The 19,266-nt window shown below is 40.7% G+C and overlaps 1 protein-coding gene across 1 annotated transcript; it reads right to left on the reverse strand.

The window, feature by feature from the left end:
- Positions 1–414: 414 nt before the first annotated feature.
- LOC135051068 (gastricsin-like) lies at positions 415–11,739 on the reverse strand. Its single transcript, XM_063957248.1, has 8 exons — positions 11,608–11,739; positions 10,613–10,730; positions 5,931–6,049; positions 3,793–3,992; positions 3,568–3,690; positions 3,208–3,355; positions 833–931; positions 415–628 (listed from the first exon to the last, which is right to left on the reverse strand). The coding sequence occupies exons 1-8, from the start codon at positions 11,716–11,718 to the stop codon at positions 476–478; spliced, it is 1,071 nt and encodes a 356-aa protein (XP_063813318.1). The 5' UTR covers positions 11,719–11,739; the 3' UTR covers positions 415–475.
- Between the last annotated feature and the right edge of the window lie 7,527 nt (positions 11,740–19,266).

Consider the following 19,266-nt stretch of genomic DNA (forward strand, 5'->3'; position numbering starts at 1 on the left):
TCATTTATATAGGGTTATTTTGATTGGTCAGTTGTGCCTCATGGACTTATTAACAGTCAGCATAACTATTATCCTGGTTTGTTCATAAAAAAGATTGCTTTTCGCCTTATCTTTTTAATGGTACTCATCTTATTAATACTCCATAATGTCCAAAACCTGCAACAGAAAGGCCTTCCATAAAAGGAATTGCTTTGCAGTCAGGGATTCCAGATATTCTACTTTGAGTTATAGGGAATTTTAGGAGCACAGATAAATGCAAATGATGTAAACAAACAGAGAAAAAATATGTAAACAAACTCAGTGGACACATGAAGTTGATTACACTACTTTTATTAATGGCAAAGCATCAGATATCTAAAGCATTTACCAAATTAGACTTGTCATGTGAACATTATGAAATAATGACATGCAGGTATTTCTATTGGATGATCACATGGAGATTGGATGAAGCTGGCATCTAGGTCAGCCAGTAGGTCTATGCAGCAGAAGCAAACCCAACTTGGTTGTTTCCCAAATCATAGACAGAATAGTACTGCCGAAGGAAGACATCTCCCAGGATCCAGAGAGGCTGTCCACTTTGAGAGGGCAGGTAAGTTGGCATGATACCAACGGTGCAGTATCCATTTTGCTATATAAAGAAAACACAGCATACAGTAAATGTGTCAAAGGAATTAAGGTTTATGGTGGTTTGCATTTTTTTATGAAAGGGATTTTCAAATATTTATTTTTAATTCAGTTATGGTAGGTCTCAGTTTACAGATTGTGAGTAGGAGAAAGTGAGGGGTCTCCTGAAGGAAGTATATTATGTCAGTAGTAGAAGAAGATAACCTACCTGAAGAATGTATGCAGATGGAGGAAGGGGGAAAGAAGTTCCACTGATGGTGAAGCTAAGAGTAGGAAGACTCTGGATGTTACCACAGCTCACAGCATACTGTCATAAGAAAAAGAAAAGGATTAACAGAGCTAAATCTCACCCAATATGTAAAACAACTTATTTACTGATCCATTTGCTATTCTTCATTTCTCTAGAGGATACAGTATATGATTCACCAAACTGCGATCATCATCAATAAATCACAAAATCCTAATGTATTTTCGAAGGGACACTTTCATTACTTGAGTAGGTTCCATTGCATCTTAAGGACTAGAAAACGTAAAATACAAACTGGCATATACAGTATAAAAGAGATACAGATTACATTTACAAATATACTGTATACAGTAAGACAGTTTACCAGAACTCAGATAAGCTTTTATTGTGGGAGGGCGATATTTTACTTCATACAGCGGTCTTCCTGCCAATAATTCCACTGGAGGACAATACAGTGAGCTTCTCTTAGCCACTATTAACCAAATATGGCTGATAAAGCAACACAATAGCTAGGATTCAGTCAGAGAGCTAGTTCTGTCACATTATGGGGCTTTTACTTATAAAGTTGTTATTGTCAGGAATATCTCTTTTAAATAAGGAAATTTGCATTACATTTAGTGACCCTTTATATATTTTGTTTTCTTTAGTTTTATCTTGATCTAGTCAACCTGGGATGTACTCAGAGTTAGGAGTTTGTCCCTGGAATAATCCATGTTGCATTACAAGGGTGCTTTTTTTTCTTTTTACCTGCAGGGGAAATACATTTGCTTGTATAGCAACATTTAGAATTAAGCTAGGAAAAGGCCCTATATATAACTCTCTCTGCATAGTTTAAATCTGTCCCACCAGCAGTGCAATATGTTTTTACCTTTTTTTGCTGTTACTCCAAAGGTAAATCTGAATAAGACCCTATGGTACTGATTGAGTAGGACGCACCCACGGGACTTCGTCTTTTGCCAATGTAGCACCTGTGACTTTATGCCAATGCAGCTACAGAACCTCTCTCTGGTGTACAGCCATGCGTCTGAATGTGCAAGAATTGAGGCGTCCACTTTAGACACTCAAAGGCCGCCATCGAGACTTGCATAAGCCCTATGCTAGGTGCAGATTCTCCGTCAGAGTACTTCCTCCAGTGTGAGCGATAAAGCATCTTTGTACACAACCACTGTCAGCGACACTCCCATTAGAAGCAGTATCTATATACATCTGATTAGCCTCCCCCATGTCATCACCCACGAACGCCCAATACATTCCACTACATTTCAGACACTGTGCTTCTGAATCAGTAGTATGACCTAGACATATGCAGAGTATTCAAATATTGCTCCTTTGTGCCTGACATTGGCAGTGTGTGCAACCCAGAATAAGCCCCTAAATGTGGTTGTAATGCTGGCCACAGTTGCCAACCGATGTTGCAGTTTTTGTGGACTTAAATGGACAATACCCAACATTTACATAAAAATGAATAATATGATTTAAGAAACCCAGCTGACTCTCATCCTAAACCCTCTGTTGTATACGCTCACTTTCTACCCCAACTGTGTCACCCCTGTCTGTGTGCCCCTCCCTTTTAAGCTTTCACGAGCAGGACCCTCTTCCCTAATGTGCTTTTGTGTCTCTTACTTAACCTTTCTTCTATTCAATCCTCCTTTTGACGGCACCAAAACTCTCAGTTTTCTGCCACCCTGATATTTATTTCAGTGTTGTCAGCTGACGCAGCCATGCTTATATAACCTGTACTTGTCCTATATTGTATTGTATTGAATTGTATGTCACTGTTTTCTTGTTTTTGCTTATTTGTTTATGTACTAAAAATAACGGATAATAATAATAATAATAATAATAATAATAAATGTTGGAAGGCTGGTCACACCAAATTAACAAGCACAAGAGATGATGGAAGTAATCTACTTGCTTAGCCCGAGAAGCCAAAGGACTGGATTTAGTTGTCCACCTATGTGTAGCCATTGGCACCTGTGTGAGTACTTTATTAGCAAATGGTAATAAAAGGGAAAGAGAGAAAAGGGCAACTCATTCACTGGGACATTGAACATTTTCTTTAAAAAAAGCATAAGTAATGCTACCCTAACCTTGAAATCAAGTTCTGCAGGAATCATTATATTTGCTTACACATCTATGAAAAGGAAGTAGAGCCTATATTATACTTGTTTATATCCTTTTTTAAAATGAACTAAGAAGAGGGAGTATGGGAGTAAAGAAATAAAGAAATGGACTGACTTTACAGTGGCATTTTACTACAAGTCATAATTAGAGACTCCTCCAGAAAGTCCCTTTGCTTGTCACTGCGGTTCCAGGATTCTCCACACATACAGTACCTGTCCATTCTGATCTTGCTGGGCACCAATGGATTGCATAAGTGAGGAGAAGATTTGCTGAGGAGCAGTCAGCAGAGAAGTTCCAGTATCCACAATACCCTGGCATCCTTGACTACACCACCCAGTTGCTTGTCCGTTAATGGCGAACCTGAAAGGAAAACATAAGCAAATTCATTACTCAATAATAAACATTAATATATTTTTCAAATATACAAGTAAAGCATACAAATTGTATGATCAAGCACTGAACTGTTGATATAACATGTTGAAATAGAAATAGTACAGAGGACAGCATCACATCCATACTGTATATGTCCACAAGGCACGCTTAAATAAATATGTTTGGAGGAACTACTGTACCCTTGGATTCCAATTTGCCAATATGTTTCAGATGTGACAGGGGTCCAGTAAATTTGTCCTGAATAGTAGTTTTGGTCAACGCCTCCAAAAGCTACTTCTCCGCCATTCTGAGAGCTCTCCTGACTGAAATTCACAAACACGCAATTATTGCAAAGCAGAAATACTCATATTAAAAAAGTAACATAGAATAACTGAAGACAAAGTGAACAAAACTATTAATCTTACCCACTAAGGTAGAATCCAAATAAAGGCTGATTGAGAAGGCCCTGTTGAATCATATTCTGCATCACAGTGGTAGCGCCTCCTTCAGCAATGGATGGATAGGCCAGACCCAAGATACCATCAAACTGGGCATACACAAAGTTGGTTCCAGGCTCAGTCTCACTCAAGCCAAACTCTTGCTGTGAAATAGCTACATTTTGGATCTGTATAAATGGAGAAAGGAAAATCTGTGAACTGAGAATATCTAGGAACTGGATGTTATTAATGTTTCAGCTGGCTGTCTATGTTTTTATAAAAATTGAAGTGAGTTACATTTTTATAATTACATTTGCACTAACACCTGCTAAAAAAAAACTTTACTAACATCTCCTTCCCCAACCACAGACCCCACATCTGGTCTTTTCTCTCATAGTACCCACACTACTCCCTCTAGTTAGAGCCTCTACATATAACCTTTTCTCCCACAGGGGTCCATGTACAAAGCTTTGAAGAGAAATGAAGTGGACGGAGATAAAGTACCAGCAAATCAGCTCCTAAGTGCCATAATACAGGCTGTGTTTAAAAAATGGCTCGTAAAGTTCCAACCAATCAGCTCCTAGCTCTCTCTCCTTTATCACTTGCCAAGGCGTAGTACATAGATCCCTGTAACTCCTCAACCTCCCCCCTATACCCAGAATCCTTTACAGCAGGTGCCACAAACTGTGAAGACAACAGAGGTGGAAGGGTGGGGGGAGAGATTATCAGCCCTGCCAGTTCTGTGTCATAGAATTGGTAGAGCCATTATACATTTAAAAATGACTGCATGTGTCAGTCCATGGCGAAAATGGCTAAATTGTTTCCTAGGTCATAGTTCAGCTTTAAATGCATTTTTGAGAATACACAGATGAGTTTTGTGGGTACCGTATGTCTTGTCAAGTATATAGCTTTAATCAGGCTGAAAGTGCTCTGTAGTGCAATACAAAACTAAATAGTACCCCTTTCAGACCGCCAGCTTTGAACACTGGTTATTGGCACATGAGCGCGCATTACCTGTGTTCCTGTGCGGTCTGAAAGGTGTCAAGAGAAATATTCCAGGTCGAACTACCCGGTATTTCCACCCTGGTAGCGAGCGAGCTTGAACTCGTATTCAACCTTGCTCGCTATATACGGTGTGAACGGGAGCCGGGTTGATACGACCCATTTCCCATTCACACTGTGCGGACGAACGGCACTGGGAGATCATGTGATCTTCAAGCGCCACCCCCGCCGCGTCTCCGCTGAGGTCACCAACCCGGCAATATGCATACAAAGGCGGCTCCCATGTCAGGCTCCCGGGTGCGACTCACGTCAGGTGGTCTGAAAGGGGTATACACACTTCTAGGTGAAGACCACAGCTTATTACCTTATTACCTTATTGTCTGCTTTTTGGTCATTCCTTTACATTTCATTAATGCGGCTCTGATATCGACTATTGAATTTCAGTAAACATTGCAGTGTCAATTAAAAAAGTTCGGCAGTCAAATTGCATCACAGTTTATCACTAATAATAACAGAGTATGATGACAATTACATGAAAGCACACAAAGCCTTTTCAAAGGAAATTGCTTTTTCTAATTGCGTGAGCTCCCATGTAACTTGTAACCGAATTACCTAAAAAAATTAGCTGTGATGTCTTTTTTTATCTGCTCCACAGAATATACAGTTCAACAATGCTTTTAGAACTCAAACTGGTACTGACATAATTTCCAAAATTGTAGAAAAAAAAATTTGCAAAAACTTTTCACAGATTAACATGTGTTGCACCAGGGTTTTTTTTACTACTAAAATTTTCCAGTAAAAATGTGTCCTTCAGAAAGGGAAAAAAAACCCTACCTTTTAGGTAAATGTATCAAAACTTGGTGAGAGATAAAGTAGAGGGAGCTAAAGTACCATCCAATCAGTGATACTTTATCTCTCTCCAAGCTTTGATAAATCTTCCCATTAACACGTAAGACTGAATTGGAAACGCTGTTTCCTTGTCACAACTAAATGCCTCAGAAGTGAAAAGTTTGTGCACACCTCCAGCTCTAGTGTGTGACAGGAACTACAAATCCCACAGCTCCTGAAGGCTGCATGATCATGTACCCTCTAACTAGTTTTCCAGAATGTAAATATACACGTACAGTCACAGTGTCATATCCTAGGATTCCAGTCAGACTGCCAGTCCCGTACTGTAGAGAGAACTGCTGCTGGTTGGAGGTATAGGTGGAAGACTGGCTGGGGTTAAACACTGGGTGGTTTGCTAGAGAAATAAAAACATGAGCAAGTAAACATGCAGGACACTAAAAGAATATTAGAATAAACAGACCAGTGATTCCTTCAAGCCATAAAATACATTATCACAAGAGAAGTGTTTTATGGGCTAGTAGTTTCCCAGGTGATCTGTGTTTATCTTGGAGTCACTGATGTGTGATTTAGGGGGACATTTACTAAGCAGTGAAAAGAGCAGAGAAGTGAGCCAGTGGAGAAGTTTCCCATGGCAACAAATCAGTACTGAAGTAACATCTATAATTTGCATACTATAAAATTATACAGAGTTGCTGATTGGTTGATGGGGCAATTTCTCCACTGGCTTACTTCTCCGCAATTATCACTGCATAGTAAATGTCCCTTTTAGTGGATTAGTAACTGGAGGAATGAATATATCAGTCATAAACAGCAAATCACTAGTCTCTTGCTGTAATTTCCATAGGAAAAAATAAATAAAACTGTTTTTGTTGTTTGCCTAATTTAGCTTACAAATTATAAAACCTAAAAGATGGTGAAAAGCAGCTTTCATGTATTTAAAATAGGTACTTAAATTAATCTGGTTGAAATGAACATGACAGTTTTGATTTGACAGTGGAGGAAAATGACACTGTATTGAACAAAAAAAAATAATTGATATGAAAAGCTGCCAACTTTTTGGCTTGAAGGAGGCGGTACGGGAGAGTGGTGATGCAATCATGTGATTGTAGCCCTGCCCCCTGCTTTACAATGCACACATTACAACATTGTAAAGCGGGGGCAGGGCTACGATGACGCAGTTTAGTGCAATTTGCCCTGCCCGCATCTCCTGTGTAATGGGTTGTCGCAGGGAGCGGGTGGCAGTGAGAGGGGGGTGTGGTGGAGGAGAGCGGGATGCAGGAGACTTGCCAACTTCCATCTTTTCGAGAGAGTAGGTAAGTATGTGATACAGTAGGTTTTTTATGCTACATACTGTAGCTCCCTTTATGTATGCTTTCACAGCATAAACCAGTTTGCTTATAGTAAAATTGCAAAATGATACTGTGCTTGCAAAATAAAATATATTTAACTAGGCAGTTGGCAGTAACAGTCAGATAATGAATATAAACACTTAAAAATGCAAATCAATTAAAAGAAAAAAAACATAAAATAATAAAACAGAATGAGTATTTGGAATCTTGTAACATGCTCATCAGCCTCCTCAGGCAGTGTGTTTGTATTATGTATCTGTCATTTTACTGCCAACAGCTGAGTTAAAAGTATTTTATTTTGTTTTATTAAATTAGTCATTGTCTGTTATAGGAACTGACGAGTTTCAAGAAGTATTTGTATCTTATATACAGAATAATTAAAAAATATTTTTTTTTTCACACAAAGGGGGATAGCCAATTAGCCCCGGTGTTTTACCGGAGCTAATTGTCCCGCTGGGGGCTATCTAATTAGCCAAGATAAGCCGGCGCGTGCTGCGGCTTATCAGGGATTTTGTTTCACCTGCCTCCGGCAGGCGAAGCAGAATCCCCGGAAATAGCCCCATTTTCATCCGAAAACGTGGCTGTTTCAAACGAAAACACACAGGTTTCACTGAACCTGTATGTTTTCGGGGGTTCCGGTATGAAAGATAGATAGTGTCTAGTTAGACAGTCAATAGATAGACACCATATGTTAGACAGATAGTAGGTCGACAGGGTCAAAAGGTCGACAGGGTCAAAATGTCGACATGAACAAGGTTGACAGGTTAAAAGGTCGACAGGGTCAAAAGGTCAACATGAAAACGGTCGACATGAAAAAGGTAGACACCATGTTTTTTGCATTTTTGTGGTTTGTGTGGATAGTTTTGTCATCTGGGACCCCCAATTGTAGAAAGGCATACCCTCGCGGGGCTCACTTAGCTCGCCACGCTTCGGGCACGGTGGCTTGCTGTGCTCGCCACAAGGTTTATAACCAACTCTATGCCGACATGGATACAGAAAGTATGAAATAGTTCAAAAACATGTTACATTTAAAAAAAATTGTCTATCTTTTTTATGTCGACCTTTTGACCTGTCGACCTTTTGACCTGTCGACCTTTTGTACTGTCTACCTTTTTCATGTTGACCTTTTGACCCTGTCGATCTTTTGACCCTGTCGACCTAATGTCTGTATAACATATGGTGTCTATCTATTGACTGTCTAACTAGACACTGTCTATCTATCAAACGGATACCGTTTTCGGGAGAAAGGGGGTATTTTTTTACAGGCGATCCATCTGGAAAGCCTGTAAAAAAAAAAAATTGGTGAAACATCGGAAAAAAGTCCAAAACGGCTGAAAACGTCCGTTTTTCAGACCCAATGTTTTAACGGGGATAATTGGATATCCCCCTTAAACTATTAGAGTGGACAACTCTCCTTTTGTTGTGTGCACATCTCACATAAAGTGAGTAAAAAAGGGGGGTTGTTCATTAGACAGCCAATGTTCTGGCCATACTAATATATGTACATTTATATACAGTAAAGTCAGCGCAGAGATTATCTAGTAAATAATATTACACTTTTCTAATTCCTTACACAAAATAATATAAACAACTGCATAATATTGCTTACCCCAAATATTGTCATTATATAGAACGGGTTGGATATGGGTAACCGGTGGTCGGTCAACATACCGACGCCGGGATCCTGGTGTTAAGATTGCCGGCGGGAGGGGGGGGAGCAAAACAAAGCCCCTTGTGGTCTCGGTGGCTCAATGTGCTCGCCACAAGTTCTATTCCCACTCTGTGGGTGTCGTGGACACCCTTGAGTGGGAATAGTCCCTGTCAGTCGGCATGCGGACAGTTGGGCTTTCAACTGGGTGGGATTCCGTCATCGGTATAGTGACCAGGGGTTGGTCACATAACCGCATCCCTATGTAACGTACGCTAAGAACCACTAATTAAAAATGTTGTGGCAAAACAGAAAATTTTAGATTCTTTAATTACAGTATCACAATAACAATGTAGACATTAATATAGCGGCAATAAAACACTGAGATGTTATATTGTGCACAGATTTACTTAACACTTTAATTTAGAATAAGCCTAACGCAGTTACCCTGAACAATAAATCTGCCTGCACATTATACCACACCCTGGGCCTGATTCAGGTCCCTACACTGTAGTGGCAAATGCTGCAAAGTACAGATGTTCAGTACTTGTGCATGCGCCGGACCAGATGTTCAGTACCTTGTGCATGCGCCGGACCAGATGTTCAGTACCTTGTGCATGCGCCAGACCAGATGTTCAGTACCTTGTGCATGCGCCAGACCAGAAGTTCAGTACCTTGTGCATGCGCAAGACCAGATGTTCAGTACCTTGTGCATGCACCGGACCAGATGTTCAGTACCTTGTGCATGCGCCGGACCAGATGTTCAGTACCTTGTGCATGCGCCAGACCAGATGTTCAGTACCTTGTGCATGCGCCAGACCAGAAGTTCAGTACCTTGTGCATGCGCCAGACCAGATGTTCAGTACCTTGTGCATGCGCCGGACCAGATGTTCAGTACCTTGTGCATGCGCCGGACCAGATGTTCAGTACCTTGTGCATGCGCCAGACCAGAAGTTCAGTACCTTGTGCATGCGCCGGACCAGATGTTCAGTAACTTGTGCATGCGCCGGACCAGATGTTCAGTACCTTGTGCATGCGCCAGACCAGATGTTCAGTACCTTGTGCATGCGCCGGACCAGATGTTCAGTACCTTGTGCATGCGCCGGACCAGATGTTCAGTACCTTGTGCATGCGCCGGACCAGATGTTCAGTACCTTGTGCATGCGCCGGACCAGATGTTCAGTACCTTGTGCATGCGCCAGATGTAGCAGTAAGGCATCAGTGATTGACAGTATGATGCTATTTGAAGGTGGGGAGAAGTCAGTGATGGTCTCAGTTTCTTAAACAAAGGCATGATGCTGCTGTTATGGGGGAAGATTGAGGCCAGAATCTCTGTCGGAGGAATGAGATTTCCTGGCCTCTTGGTAGTGCAGCTGGCCGATGGTTTTGCAGATGATTCGATGCTGCGTCCTAGGACACAGCTCGCATCACTAATGCATGTAGAACGCATGATGCCTCCTCCTGCTGCATCACCATATTAGTGCTATCACTGCTGCTGCTTCCATGTAAGCAGCAGTGATAGCAACTCCATCCATATCTGAATCAGGCCTTCTGTAAAGTGGAAAATTGCACTTTAAACCTTGTTTTACTCCTAATTCTATATGAGGTCAAGGCACCCACATTGTTCATACTCTGGTAAATATACACACACCTAACATAGGACAAAGAGGACAAAAAACAAGCATAAGAATAAAGACTAATGATTGAAGGTAGTTTGTAATTTCCTGTACCTTAAACACTGTGTAACATGCAGGTAAGAAACGCTACCTTATGTGTGGTAGATTATGTGTTGTAGATTATGTGTAGTAGATTATGTATGGTAGATTGTGTGTGGTAGATTGTACCACAGATTGCAGGTGGCTAATAAAAGTCACTGAAAACACTACTGGGAAACACTTTTGGAGGCATTATCACCTTAGGGACAACAAAATGAATTATACTGGATGCATAAATTACTCACTGCATGCCTGGCTTTGACAGTAGGTTGAGGCCACCCACAAGTTGGAAGATCCAGTGTCAAACAGGACCAGGAAGTTCTGAGGTGGTGTTCCTATACTGATCTCTCCGTAGTAGGACATCTGTCAGAATAGGAAAAACGAGGACGCTATAAACATTTATTTTAACAATGAATGTTGGAAATACTAACTGAAAATATGACTTTACACATATATATTATGTTACCTAGGCATGCATTCCAGTTATTTCCTTGGCTTTTATATGATAAAGTATAAGCTCTCCATGCTGAGTACCTTCTCCTAGACTCAGGAACTATATACAGCAAAACCAAGTGCTTTAGAATATTTTTATTAGATATTGGTTTGGTTGTAATAAAGAGCTTTATACTATTGCCTTCACTTGTGTGCTTTAGGCACGATATACTGTATGTATTTATGAGCACATTTTGTATAGTTATTATAGCGCAATAGCCCAGTAATTTATTAATATCCTTCACAAAGGAAATCATAAACATATGAATCCGATTACTTGTCTTTGAGAACCCAGGCCATGTGCTTTGTTATTAATGATAAATACTGTATGTTACAGTTGCACAACTTATAATAACATGGATATAACTAAGAATCTCCAGGTAAGAATCCCCTGCACACAGGACATTTTGCACAAGGCTTAAGAGGACCTACAGTCACCACACATCTGTGTCTGTTATTATTCGATGGATAACTTAAGTAATGGTTCTCAAACTTGGTTCTCAGGACCACATAAAGTTTATGTTTTCCACATCACCCAGCAGGTGTACAGGTGTATTCATTACTCACTGACAATTTTAATAGATCCACAGGTGGAGCTAATTATGTCACTTGTGATTCTGGAATACATGAACTGTTTGGCATCCTAAGGACTGAGTTTGAGAACCTATGCAGTAGGTAAATGTTTTTTTTATTGATGAAAGTTACTTTACATACAGGTACATTTTGACCATTGTTTCTTGCAACTCACATCCATGTAGTTAGCCAAAGGCTCAAAAGCAGTTGCATATTTGCTGAAATATTTTGTAGCTGGATCAACAACTGGGGCTTTGATACCATGCTCCTTCATCACCTCCCTCATGGGCTTAAACCTCTTCAGGGGAACCCTGCAGGGAATATAGACACAATTTATTTTTACATTCTATTTCTGGAGACATAGAAGCAATGAGCCAACATTGTAAATTGTAAATGTTTATGCTGTAGGGCAATTGAGTATCGTGGCCCAACCTAACCAGATGTCTTTGCTGTGTTAACCAGATGTTGTTAATTAGGCTTTACAATCCAGTTTTTTTCTTTAAATCTAATTTTCTGAGGGATCAATAGTCATAGGTGTGGGACCCCGCACAAAAAAATGTATCAATAACTTGAGAGCTCTTGGGTGGCAATCACTTCTGTGACATCTCTAAACAGTCAGGGTGCCTGAAGCTGGCCATTCACTAAACCAATTTCATCCAACTAGTTAGTTGGAAAGAAAAAATAGTAATGGATGGTAGTAAATCACAATCAACAATTTGCTCCCATACCCAGGAAAATGGGCAAAAACTATCTTTCACACAAGTATTTTAAATGAAACCAATTTAACTTGTCTGAACAATTATTTTTGTCTGTTTTTGTGGGTTTTGAGCAAATTGCTAATTGTCGTTTGCTCCCATCCATTACCAGAATTTCATTCTAACCAACCAAATAGTTGTATGGTTGGATGAAAGTTGGTCTAGTGTACTGTATAGTCAGCTTTAGTCACCTTGGCAAAAAAACCCACTATGGGGGCAATTCATACCTGATCGTAGCAACAAATTTGTTAGCAGTTGGGCAAAACCATGTGCACTGCAGGTGTGGCAGATATAACATTTGCAGAAAGAGTTATATTTTGGTGGTTTTTTTTTGTTTCTGTGCAGGGTAAATACTGGCTGCTTCATTTTTAAACTGCAATTTAGATTTCAGATTGAACACACCACACCCAAATCTACTCTCTCTGCACATGTTATAGCTGACCCCCCCCCCCCTCCTGCAGTGCACATGGTTTTGCCCAACTGCTAACAAATTTGCTGCTACGATCAGGTCCGAATTACCCCTTATGAGTGGATCTAATGGCGTTGTGCTATAATGTTCTATAGAGAATCTCAGTAAACTGTGTACATCACCAACAATACCAAAATGTTTTTAATTAAGTTTTGTTATGTTCCATGACATAATATGTATAGGCAATTAATGTAGCACATTTGTACAGGCACAAATTTTACAAGATGACAGACTAGTTTCGATACACAGACTTGCCCTAGCTAAGTTTCATCGTCATGATAAACTGACATAACCTCTTGCCTTGCTGGGTTTATACTTTGACACTGAGAGACACTCGTATTAAATTCAGGTTCTAGACTGTGAGGCCAGGGGCATAATCTAATATATATATGAAATACAAGGTACATGTTGAATCCTGAATCCAAATGATGTTTATATGTCATGTTCTTGACATATGTCATGTATCTTCAACCATTTCCCCTTACCAACCAATAAACATATTGCAGTTCATTATGGGTTGTTAGTGCTTGTAGGTTTTGATGCCAAGATGGTTTTATTGTAGATTTTAGTTTTTTATAGGGCATAAACTGGAATTTAATTAAATGTTGTGTTTTATTAGATTAGTTTGGTATTTAGATCAAACAGATTTTTGATCACTATATATTAGAACTCACGCTAAATTTTCTGACATAGGGTAAGTTTACTAAGGTGGGAATTTTTTAGAAATGGTGATGTTGCCCATAGGAACCAATCAGATTCTATCTATTATATTCTAGAATCAGCTAGATAAATGTTAGGTAGACTCTGATTGGTTGCTATAGGCAACATCACCAGTTCTAAAAATACTCCCACCTTAGTAAATTTACTCCATAGTGGTTTGTTCATAATAGGGGTAATTCCAAGTTGATCGCAGCAGGAAATTTTTTAGCAGTTGGGCAAAACCATGTGCACTGCAGGGGAGGCAGATATAACATGTGCAGAGAGAGTTAGATTTGGGTGTGGTGTGTTCAATCTGCAATCTAAATTGCAGTGTAAAAATAAAGCAGCCAGTATTTACCCTGCACAGAAACAATATAACCCACTCAAATCTAACTCTCTCTGCAAATGTTATATCTGCACCCCCTGCAGTGCACATGGTTTTGGCCAGCTGCTAATAAATTTCCTGCTGCGATCAACTTGGAATTACCCCCAATATGTTCTATGTAGCTTGCAATGATATTGTTGTTTTTATTTTTATAGAACTTTCAGGTTATCATACTTTTATGATGAACAATAGGAAGTTTTATATCCATTACAATTAAAATTGGTGGGATAGTCAGGTTTACAATCGTTAAGTATAAAGCCCAGCTTTAAATATGTGTGCATGGCAATGACTTTGGAGCAGACTGTGACATATAAATATCTACCACAGTATGCTCACTTCTGTAAAACTAATTAAGAGGACTGATTTGTTTTGCAAACAAGTGTTTTTTCAATGATACAACGCATCATAATCAGTCTGAAAACTAAAAATAAATTCATAGCAACATTAAACATAACAGTTTTTATTATATTGTTAAAGATCAAATAAAAATTATTTATAGTTAATGATTGGGTTATTTGGTTTATGATTACCCTGTTTAAATATTTGTAACAAATGGGGAAGAGATATACAGTCTCAGAATTGCGCAGTAAAACAAATACAGCTGCCCTGATACTAGGTTCAAATTGGGGGAAAAAACACCAATTCCCAACAAATGTAAACAAAAGAAAAAATGGTGATCCAGGTACCACTGGCGCTTAATCCGTAAAGATGTATATATAATAGACCCTGGCATGGGCTACCACAAGCACAATAGTAGGGGATACTACCCCTTGCTGGGGGTTAGTACCCTGGATAGATGTGCAAACCAACAGAATAAAAACTGGGTATAAAATCACAAATAAACATTTATTGATTAAAACATACAATACATATTGGCTGCCAGTGCAATGGGACTCCAAAGGTGACTAGTGGGACTCAAGAAATGAGAAAGGTTCCCTGAGAACCGAAACGCGTTGCTTTGGATTGAGGATCTACACTTTTGGACTGGAGGTGACCTATTGCTGATAAGTTTTTTGCGGTGGTGCTTGGCTATATCAGCCCAGGACCACACCAGCTCTTGTTTGAGCTAGCCCACCGCAATACAGAAAAAGGGTGAGAGCTTCTTTGTCGACAATATAATTGCACTAGTCACCTTTGGAGTCCCATTGCACTGGCAGCCAATATGTATTGTATGTTTTAATCAATAAATGTTTATTTGTGATTTTATACCCAGTTTTTATTCTGTTGGTTTGCACATCTATCCAGGGTACTAACCCCCAGCAAGGGGTAGTATCCCCTACTATTGTGCTTGTGGTAGCCCATGCCAGGGTCTATTATATATACATCTTTACGGATTAAGCGCCAGTGGTACCTGGTTCACCATTTTTTCTTTTGTTTATAAATATTTGTAACAGACTGATCATCAAGTACTGTTGACAGCATAAGTATTAAGCATAGTACAAGTCATATGATGAGTATGGACAGTATTTAAGTACAATTTGGAGGTTTATATTTACATTCCAAGTTTTCATTTCTTCCGTCATTTTCTGATAGGACTGGCAAAACGCGTTACGGAACAGTGAGGAATTTGGCAAAACTGTATTGATCTAATTATCCAAGGTCCATGCTAAACAACCGGTAAACAACACAGGCATGGGCTCCTGTATTTCAGGGTTGAACAATGTCTTGTCTGCTGCTAAGTGTTATGCATACTTGCATATTACAGTAAACAGTGGCAGCACAAACGGTGTAATGGTTAGCATGACCTAGCATTACTGAGGTCATGGGTTTGATTCCCACCATGGCCCTAACTGTGTGGAGTTTGTATATTCTCCCCGTACCTGCGTGGGTTTCCTCCAGGTGCTCCGGTTTCCTCCCACAATCCAAAAATATACTGGTAGGTTATTTGGTTCCCAACAAAATGAACCCTAACGTGAATGTGTGCATGTATATGTGGTATGGAATATAGGCTGTAAGCTTCACTGGGGCAGGGACTGATGTGAATGGCCAAATATTCTCTGTAAAGCGCTACGGAATATGTGTGTGCTATATAAATAACTGGTAATAAATAATAAACAGTCCATACTCCCTTCGCCTGATCCCTGGTACTAGTTACTCAACCTGAAAAAGTGAAACTACTAATATGAATGTAGTTTTGAACACTATAGCCCAATTATCACAGCTGCTGTAATGTCTTATCATTTGTTCCCAGACTTCACCCATCTGTTGGTTATCTGTTTCCGTATCTGGGTCTTTCAGTCCTTGGCCTACCTTCATTATCAACATTGGAACAGACTTTATGGAAGAACACCAAGGCTCACTCCAAAACTTGTCACAATTGTACATGTGAATATTTTGACTACATTGATACTTGTGCACTTTCTTATACCAAGTCTTTGGTTTGCGGAAAACAACATCCCTATGTACCGGTAAACTGAGCCTCCAACTAATATGACAGGTGTTTCCATAGCCTTACTGCCCATCTTTCTAAAGTGTTCTATCCTCTTAAGTGGTGCTGCACCCCTCCAGCTCATTCTTACTACAAGGTAAAACCATATATACTGTAGCCTTCATTTTAGCAATAATGACAATATTCTGTAAAAATGAGCAAAAATGCCAATGGTTTGCTTGTTTAGCAATAGTCAAGCTTGCTTCAAAATTATTAATGTATATACTCACTTAATAATCCCCTCTGAGAGCTGGAGACAAACGAGAGCAAGAATTAGGCACTTCATGTTGAAGATCACCTTCTACTGGATACCTGTGTATTGCACTGCCTTTACTCGTTTATATACCCAAAAACTGCCTGGCCTATCTTATCTATAAAACGTGTTATTATAATGTCAATATCATTAGGTACCCCTTATCTATAATTGAGTGTTCTCAGAATCTCAAATCTGCACTTGAGGCTGATAATATTTACAAATTATGCTTGCTTTGCAAATAGTAGTCAAACGAAGTTTCCAATATAAGAAAACTCCGATTGTCAAAAAAATAATAGCTGGATTTACTGTGTGAAATTGTTACGGTTTGGAGACACTAACAATACATTCCCCGAACTATAACATTTAATAACAACGAAGGAAGCCTGCTGACACCCATTACTTAGGTATGGCCCTAATCAATTTGATGCCCTAGGTCAGTCTTGTGCCCCCATCCCCATATGTTACTTCTGTGAAGGGGTGTGGCCTCACCGAATGGCTGTGGCCTTATGACAGTGGGTGACTAAGCTTAGGGCCGGTTCTAGACCTTGTGGTGCCCTCCCCCGACAGGTAAAACAGAGTTGGTGCGTGCCAGAAATAGGGGTGTGGCCACAGTTATGCCTCCTGCAGTTGTGCCCCAAGTAGCTGTGCCCCCAGTAGATGTGCCCCCTGTAGCTGTGCCCCCTGCAGCTGTGCCCCTGGTAGATTTGCCCCCAGTAGTTGTGCCACTTGTAGCTGTGCCCCCAGTTCAGTAGTTGTGCCCCCTGTAGCTGTGACCCCAGTAGATTTGCCCCCAGAAGTTGTGCCACTTGTAGCTGTGCCCCCAGTTATTGTGCCCCCTGTAGCTGTGTCTCCAGTAGATGTGCCCCCAGTAGCTGTGCCACCTGTAGCTGTGACCCCTATAGCTGTGACCCCTATAGCTGTGCTCCCAGTAGCTGTGCCCCCAGTAGATTTACCCCCAGAAGCTGTGCCACCTGAAGCTGTGCCACCTGAAGCTGTGCCACCTGAAGCTGTGACCCCTATAGCTGTGACCCCTATAGCTGTGCTCCCAGTAGATTTGCCCCCAGTAGCTGTGTCCCCAGCAGCTGTGCCCCCTGTAGCTGTGCCCCCTGTAGCTGTGCCCCCTTCAGCTGTGCCCCGGGTAGATTTGTCCCCAGTAGTTGTGCCACTTGTAGCTGTGCCCCCAGTTCAGTAGTTGTGCCCCCTGTAGCTGTGCCCCCGGTAGATTTGCCCTCAGTAATTGTGCCACTTGTAGCTGTGCCCCCAGTTATTGTGCCCCCTGTAGCTGTGCCCCCAGTAGCTGTGACCCTTATAGCTGTGCCCCTTATAGCTGTGCTCCCAGTAGCTGTGCCCCCAGTAGATTTGCCCCCAGTAACTGTGCCCCCAGTAGCTGTGCCCCCTATAGCTGTGCTCCCAGTAGATTTGCCCCCAGCAGCTGTGCCCCCAGCAGCTGTGCCCCCAGCAGCTGTGCCGCTTACAAACCCTCCGTCTGTGTCCGCCCGCTCCTCTCTATGGGAGAGACCTCATGACGTCTCTCCCATAGCAGCGCCGCATAGACACTAGAGGTCAATTATAACCTCTAGCGTCTCCAGCCATCAAGTCTCCCCCCACCTTGTATCTCCAGCCATCAAGTCTCTCCCTCTTGTTTATCTCCAATCCAATCTCCAACCTTTCTCTTTAACATGCTCTTATAATTTACTTACCTTTACCCTCTATTTCTCTCCTCTGTGACACACTCTCTGCTGTAAATAATACTGACATGACAGCGACATGCTGATGGATGCTGCAGAAGCTATGTGATCGGCACTTGGCTGTACAGACTTTCTACTGCTGCCTGCCATATAATATGCCAGAAATCTTGTACATCCCAAACAGCATCTGTTAGCCGAGACTTCTAAAATCTGGAGCTGATGCAGCGGAGCTTAGATGTCCAGCTGCCCAGAGGCCCCTAAGCATTTACCTATACTGCTTATGCATAGAGATGGCTCTTTCATTGCTGATGCTAAATAGAATAAAGAAATGTCATTGTCCTTCCCCAAGAACTGAGTGTCCACTAAATATCAGTAATGTAATCATAATTCAGACTGAACAATAGCAGTGTCTTATGGAGATACAAATATATATTTTTTACAGTTGTAACCTCATAAGCAAATGGTTCATATCACTGTAGCTGATTATTTAAGTGTTTTCAGGTACTCCTATTTAGTTAATAAGACACTCCAGAACAACAGTTTATCTTTGGACCTAATTCCAATGAATCAGTACATACTGTATATGTATATCGTGTATGTCCATATTTGAATGAAACTACTGTAGTGTATGGGGGTGTGGTAAGATCGGACGTACAGTATGTACATCGACAAACATGAGGTCGACAATGTTAGTTAGACAGAGGCTTTAGATCGGCACATTTTACAAACACGGCAACAGATTGACATGAAATACATCAAATAACTAAGGGGTCTATTTACTAAGCCTTGGATGGAGATAAAGTCGCCGGAGATAAATTCCCAGCCAATCAGCTCCTAACTGACATGTTACAGGCTGTGTTTGAAAAATGTCAGTTAGGAGCTGATTGGCTGGGACTTTATCTCCAGCAACTTTATCTCCATCCAAGGCTTAGTAAATAGACCCCATAGACAGGTATTTTATATCGATAATATAGACATAGACATGTAACAGTTAGACAATGTAATGGTCGACAGTAACAATACATCGATATGTCCTATATCGAATAATCATAGGTCTACAGCAACTAGATCGGCAAGGTAAATGTCCGACACAAGTTAGATCGAAACTGAATAGGTCGACAATATCTGGTATATCACAGACGCTGACCGCTAAT

The sequence above is a fragment of the Pseudophryne corroboree genome, chromosome 2 (genome assembly GCF_028390025.1).
Source record: "Pseudophryne corroboree isolate aPseCor3 chromosome 2, aPseCor3.hap2, whole genome shotgun sequence".
NCBI lineage: Eukaryota > Metazoa > Chordata > Amphibia > Anura > Myobatrachidae > Pseudophryne > Pseudophryne corroboree.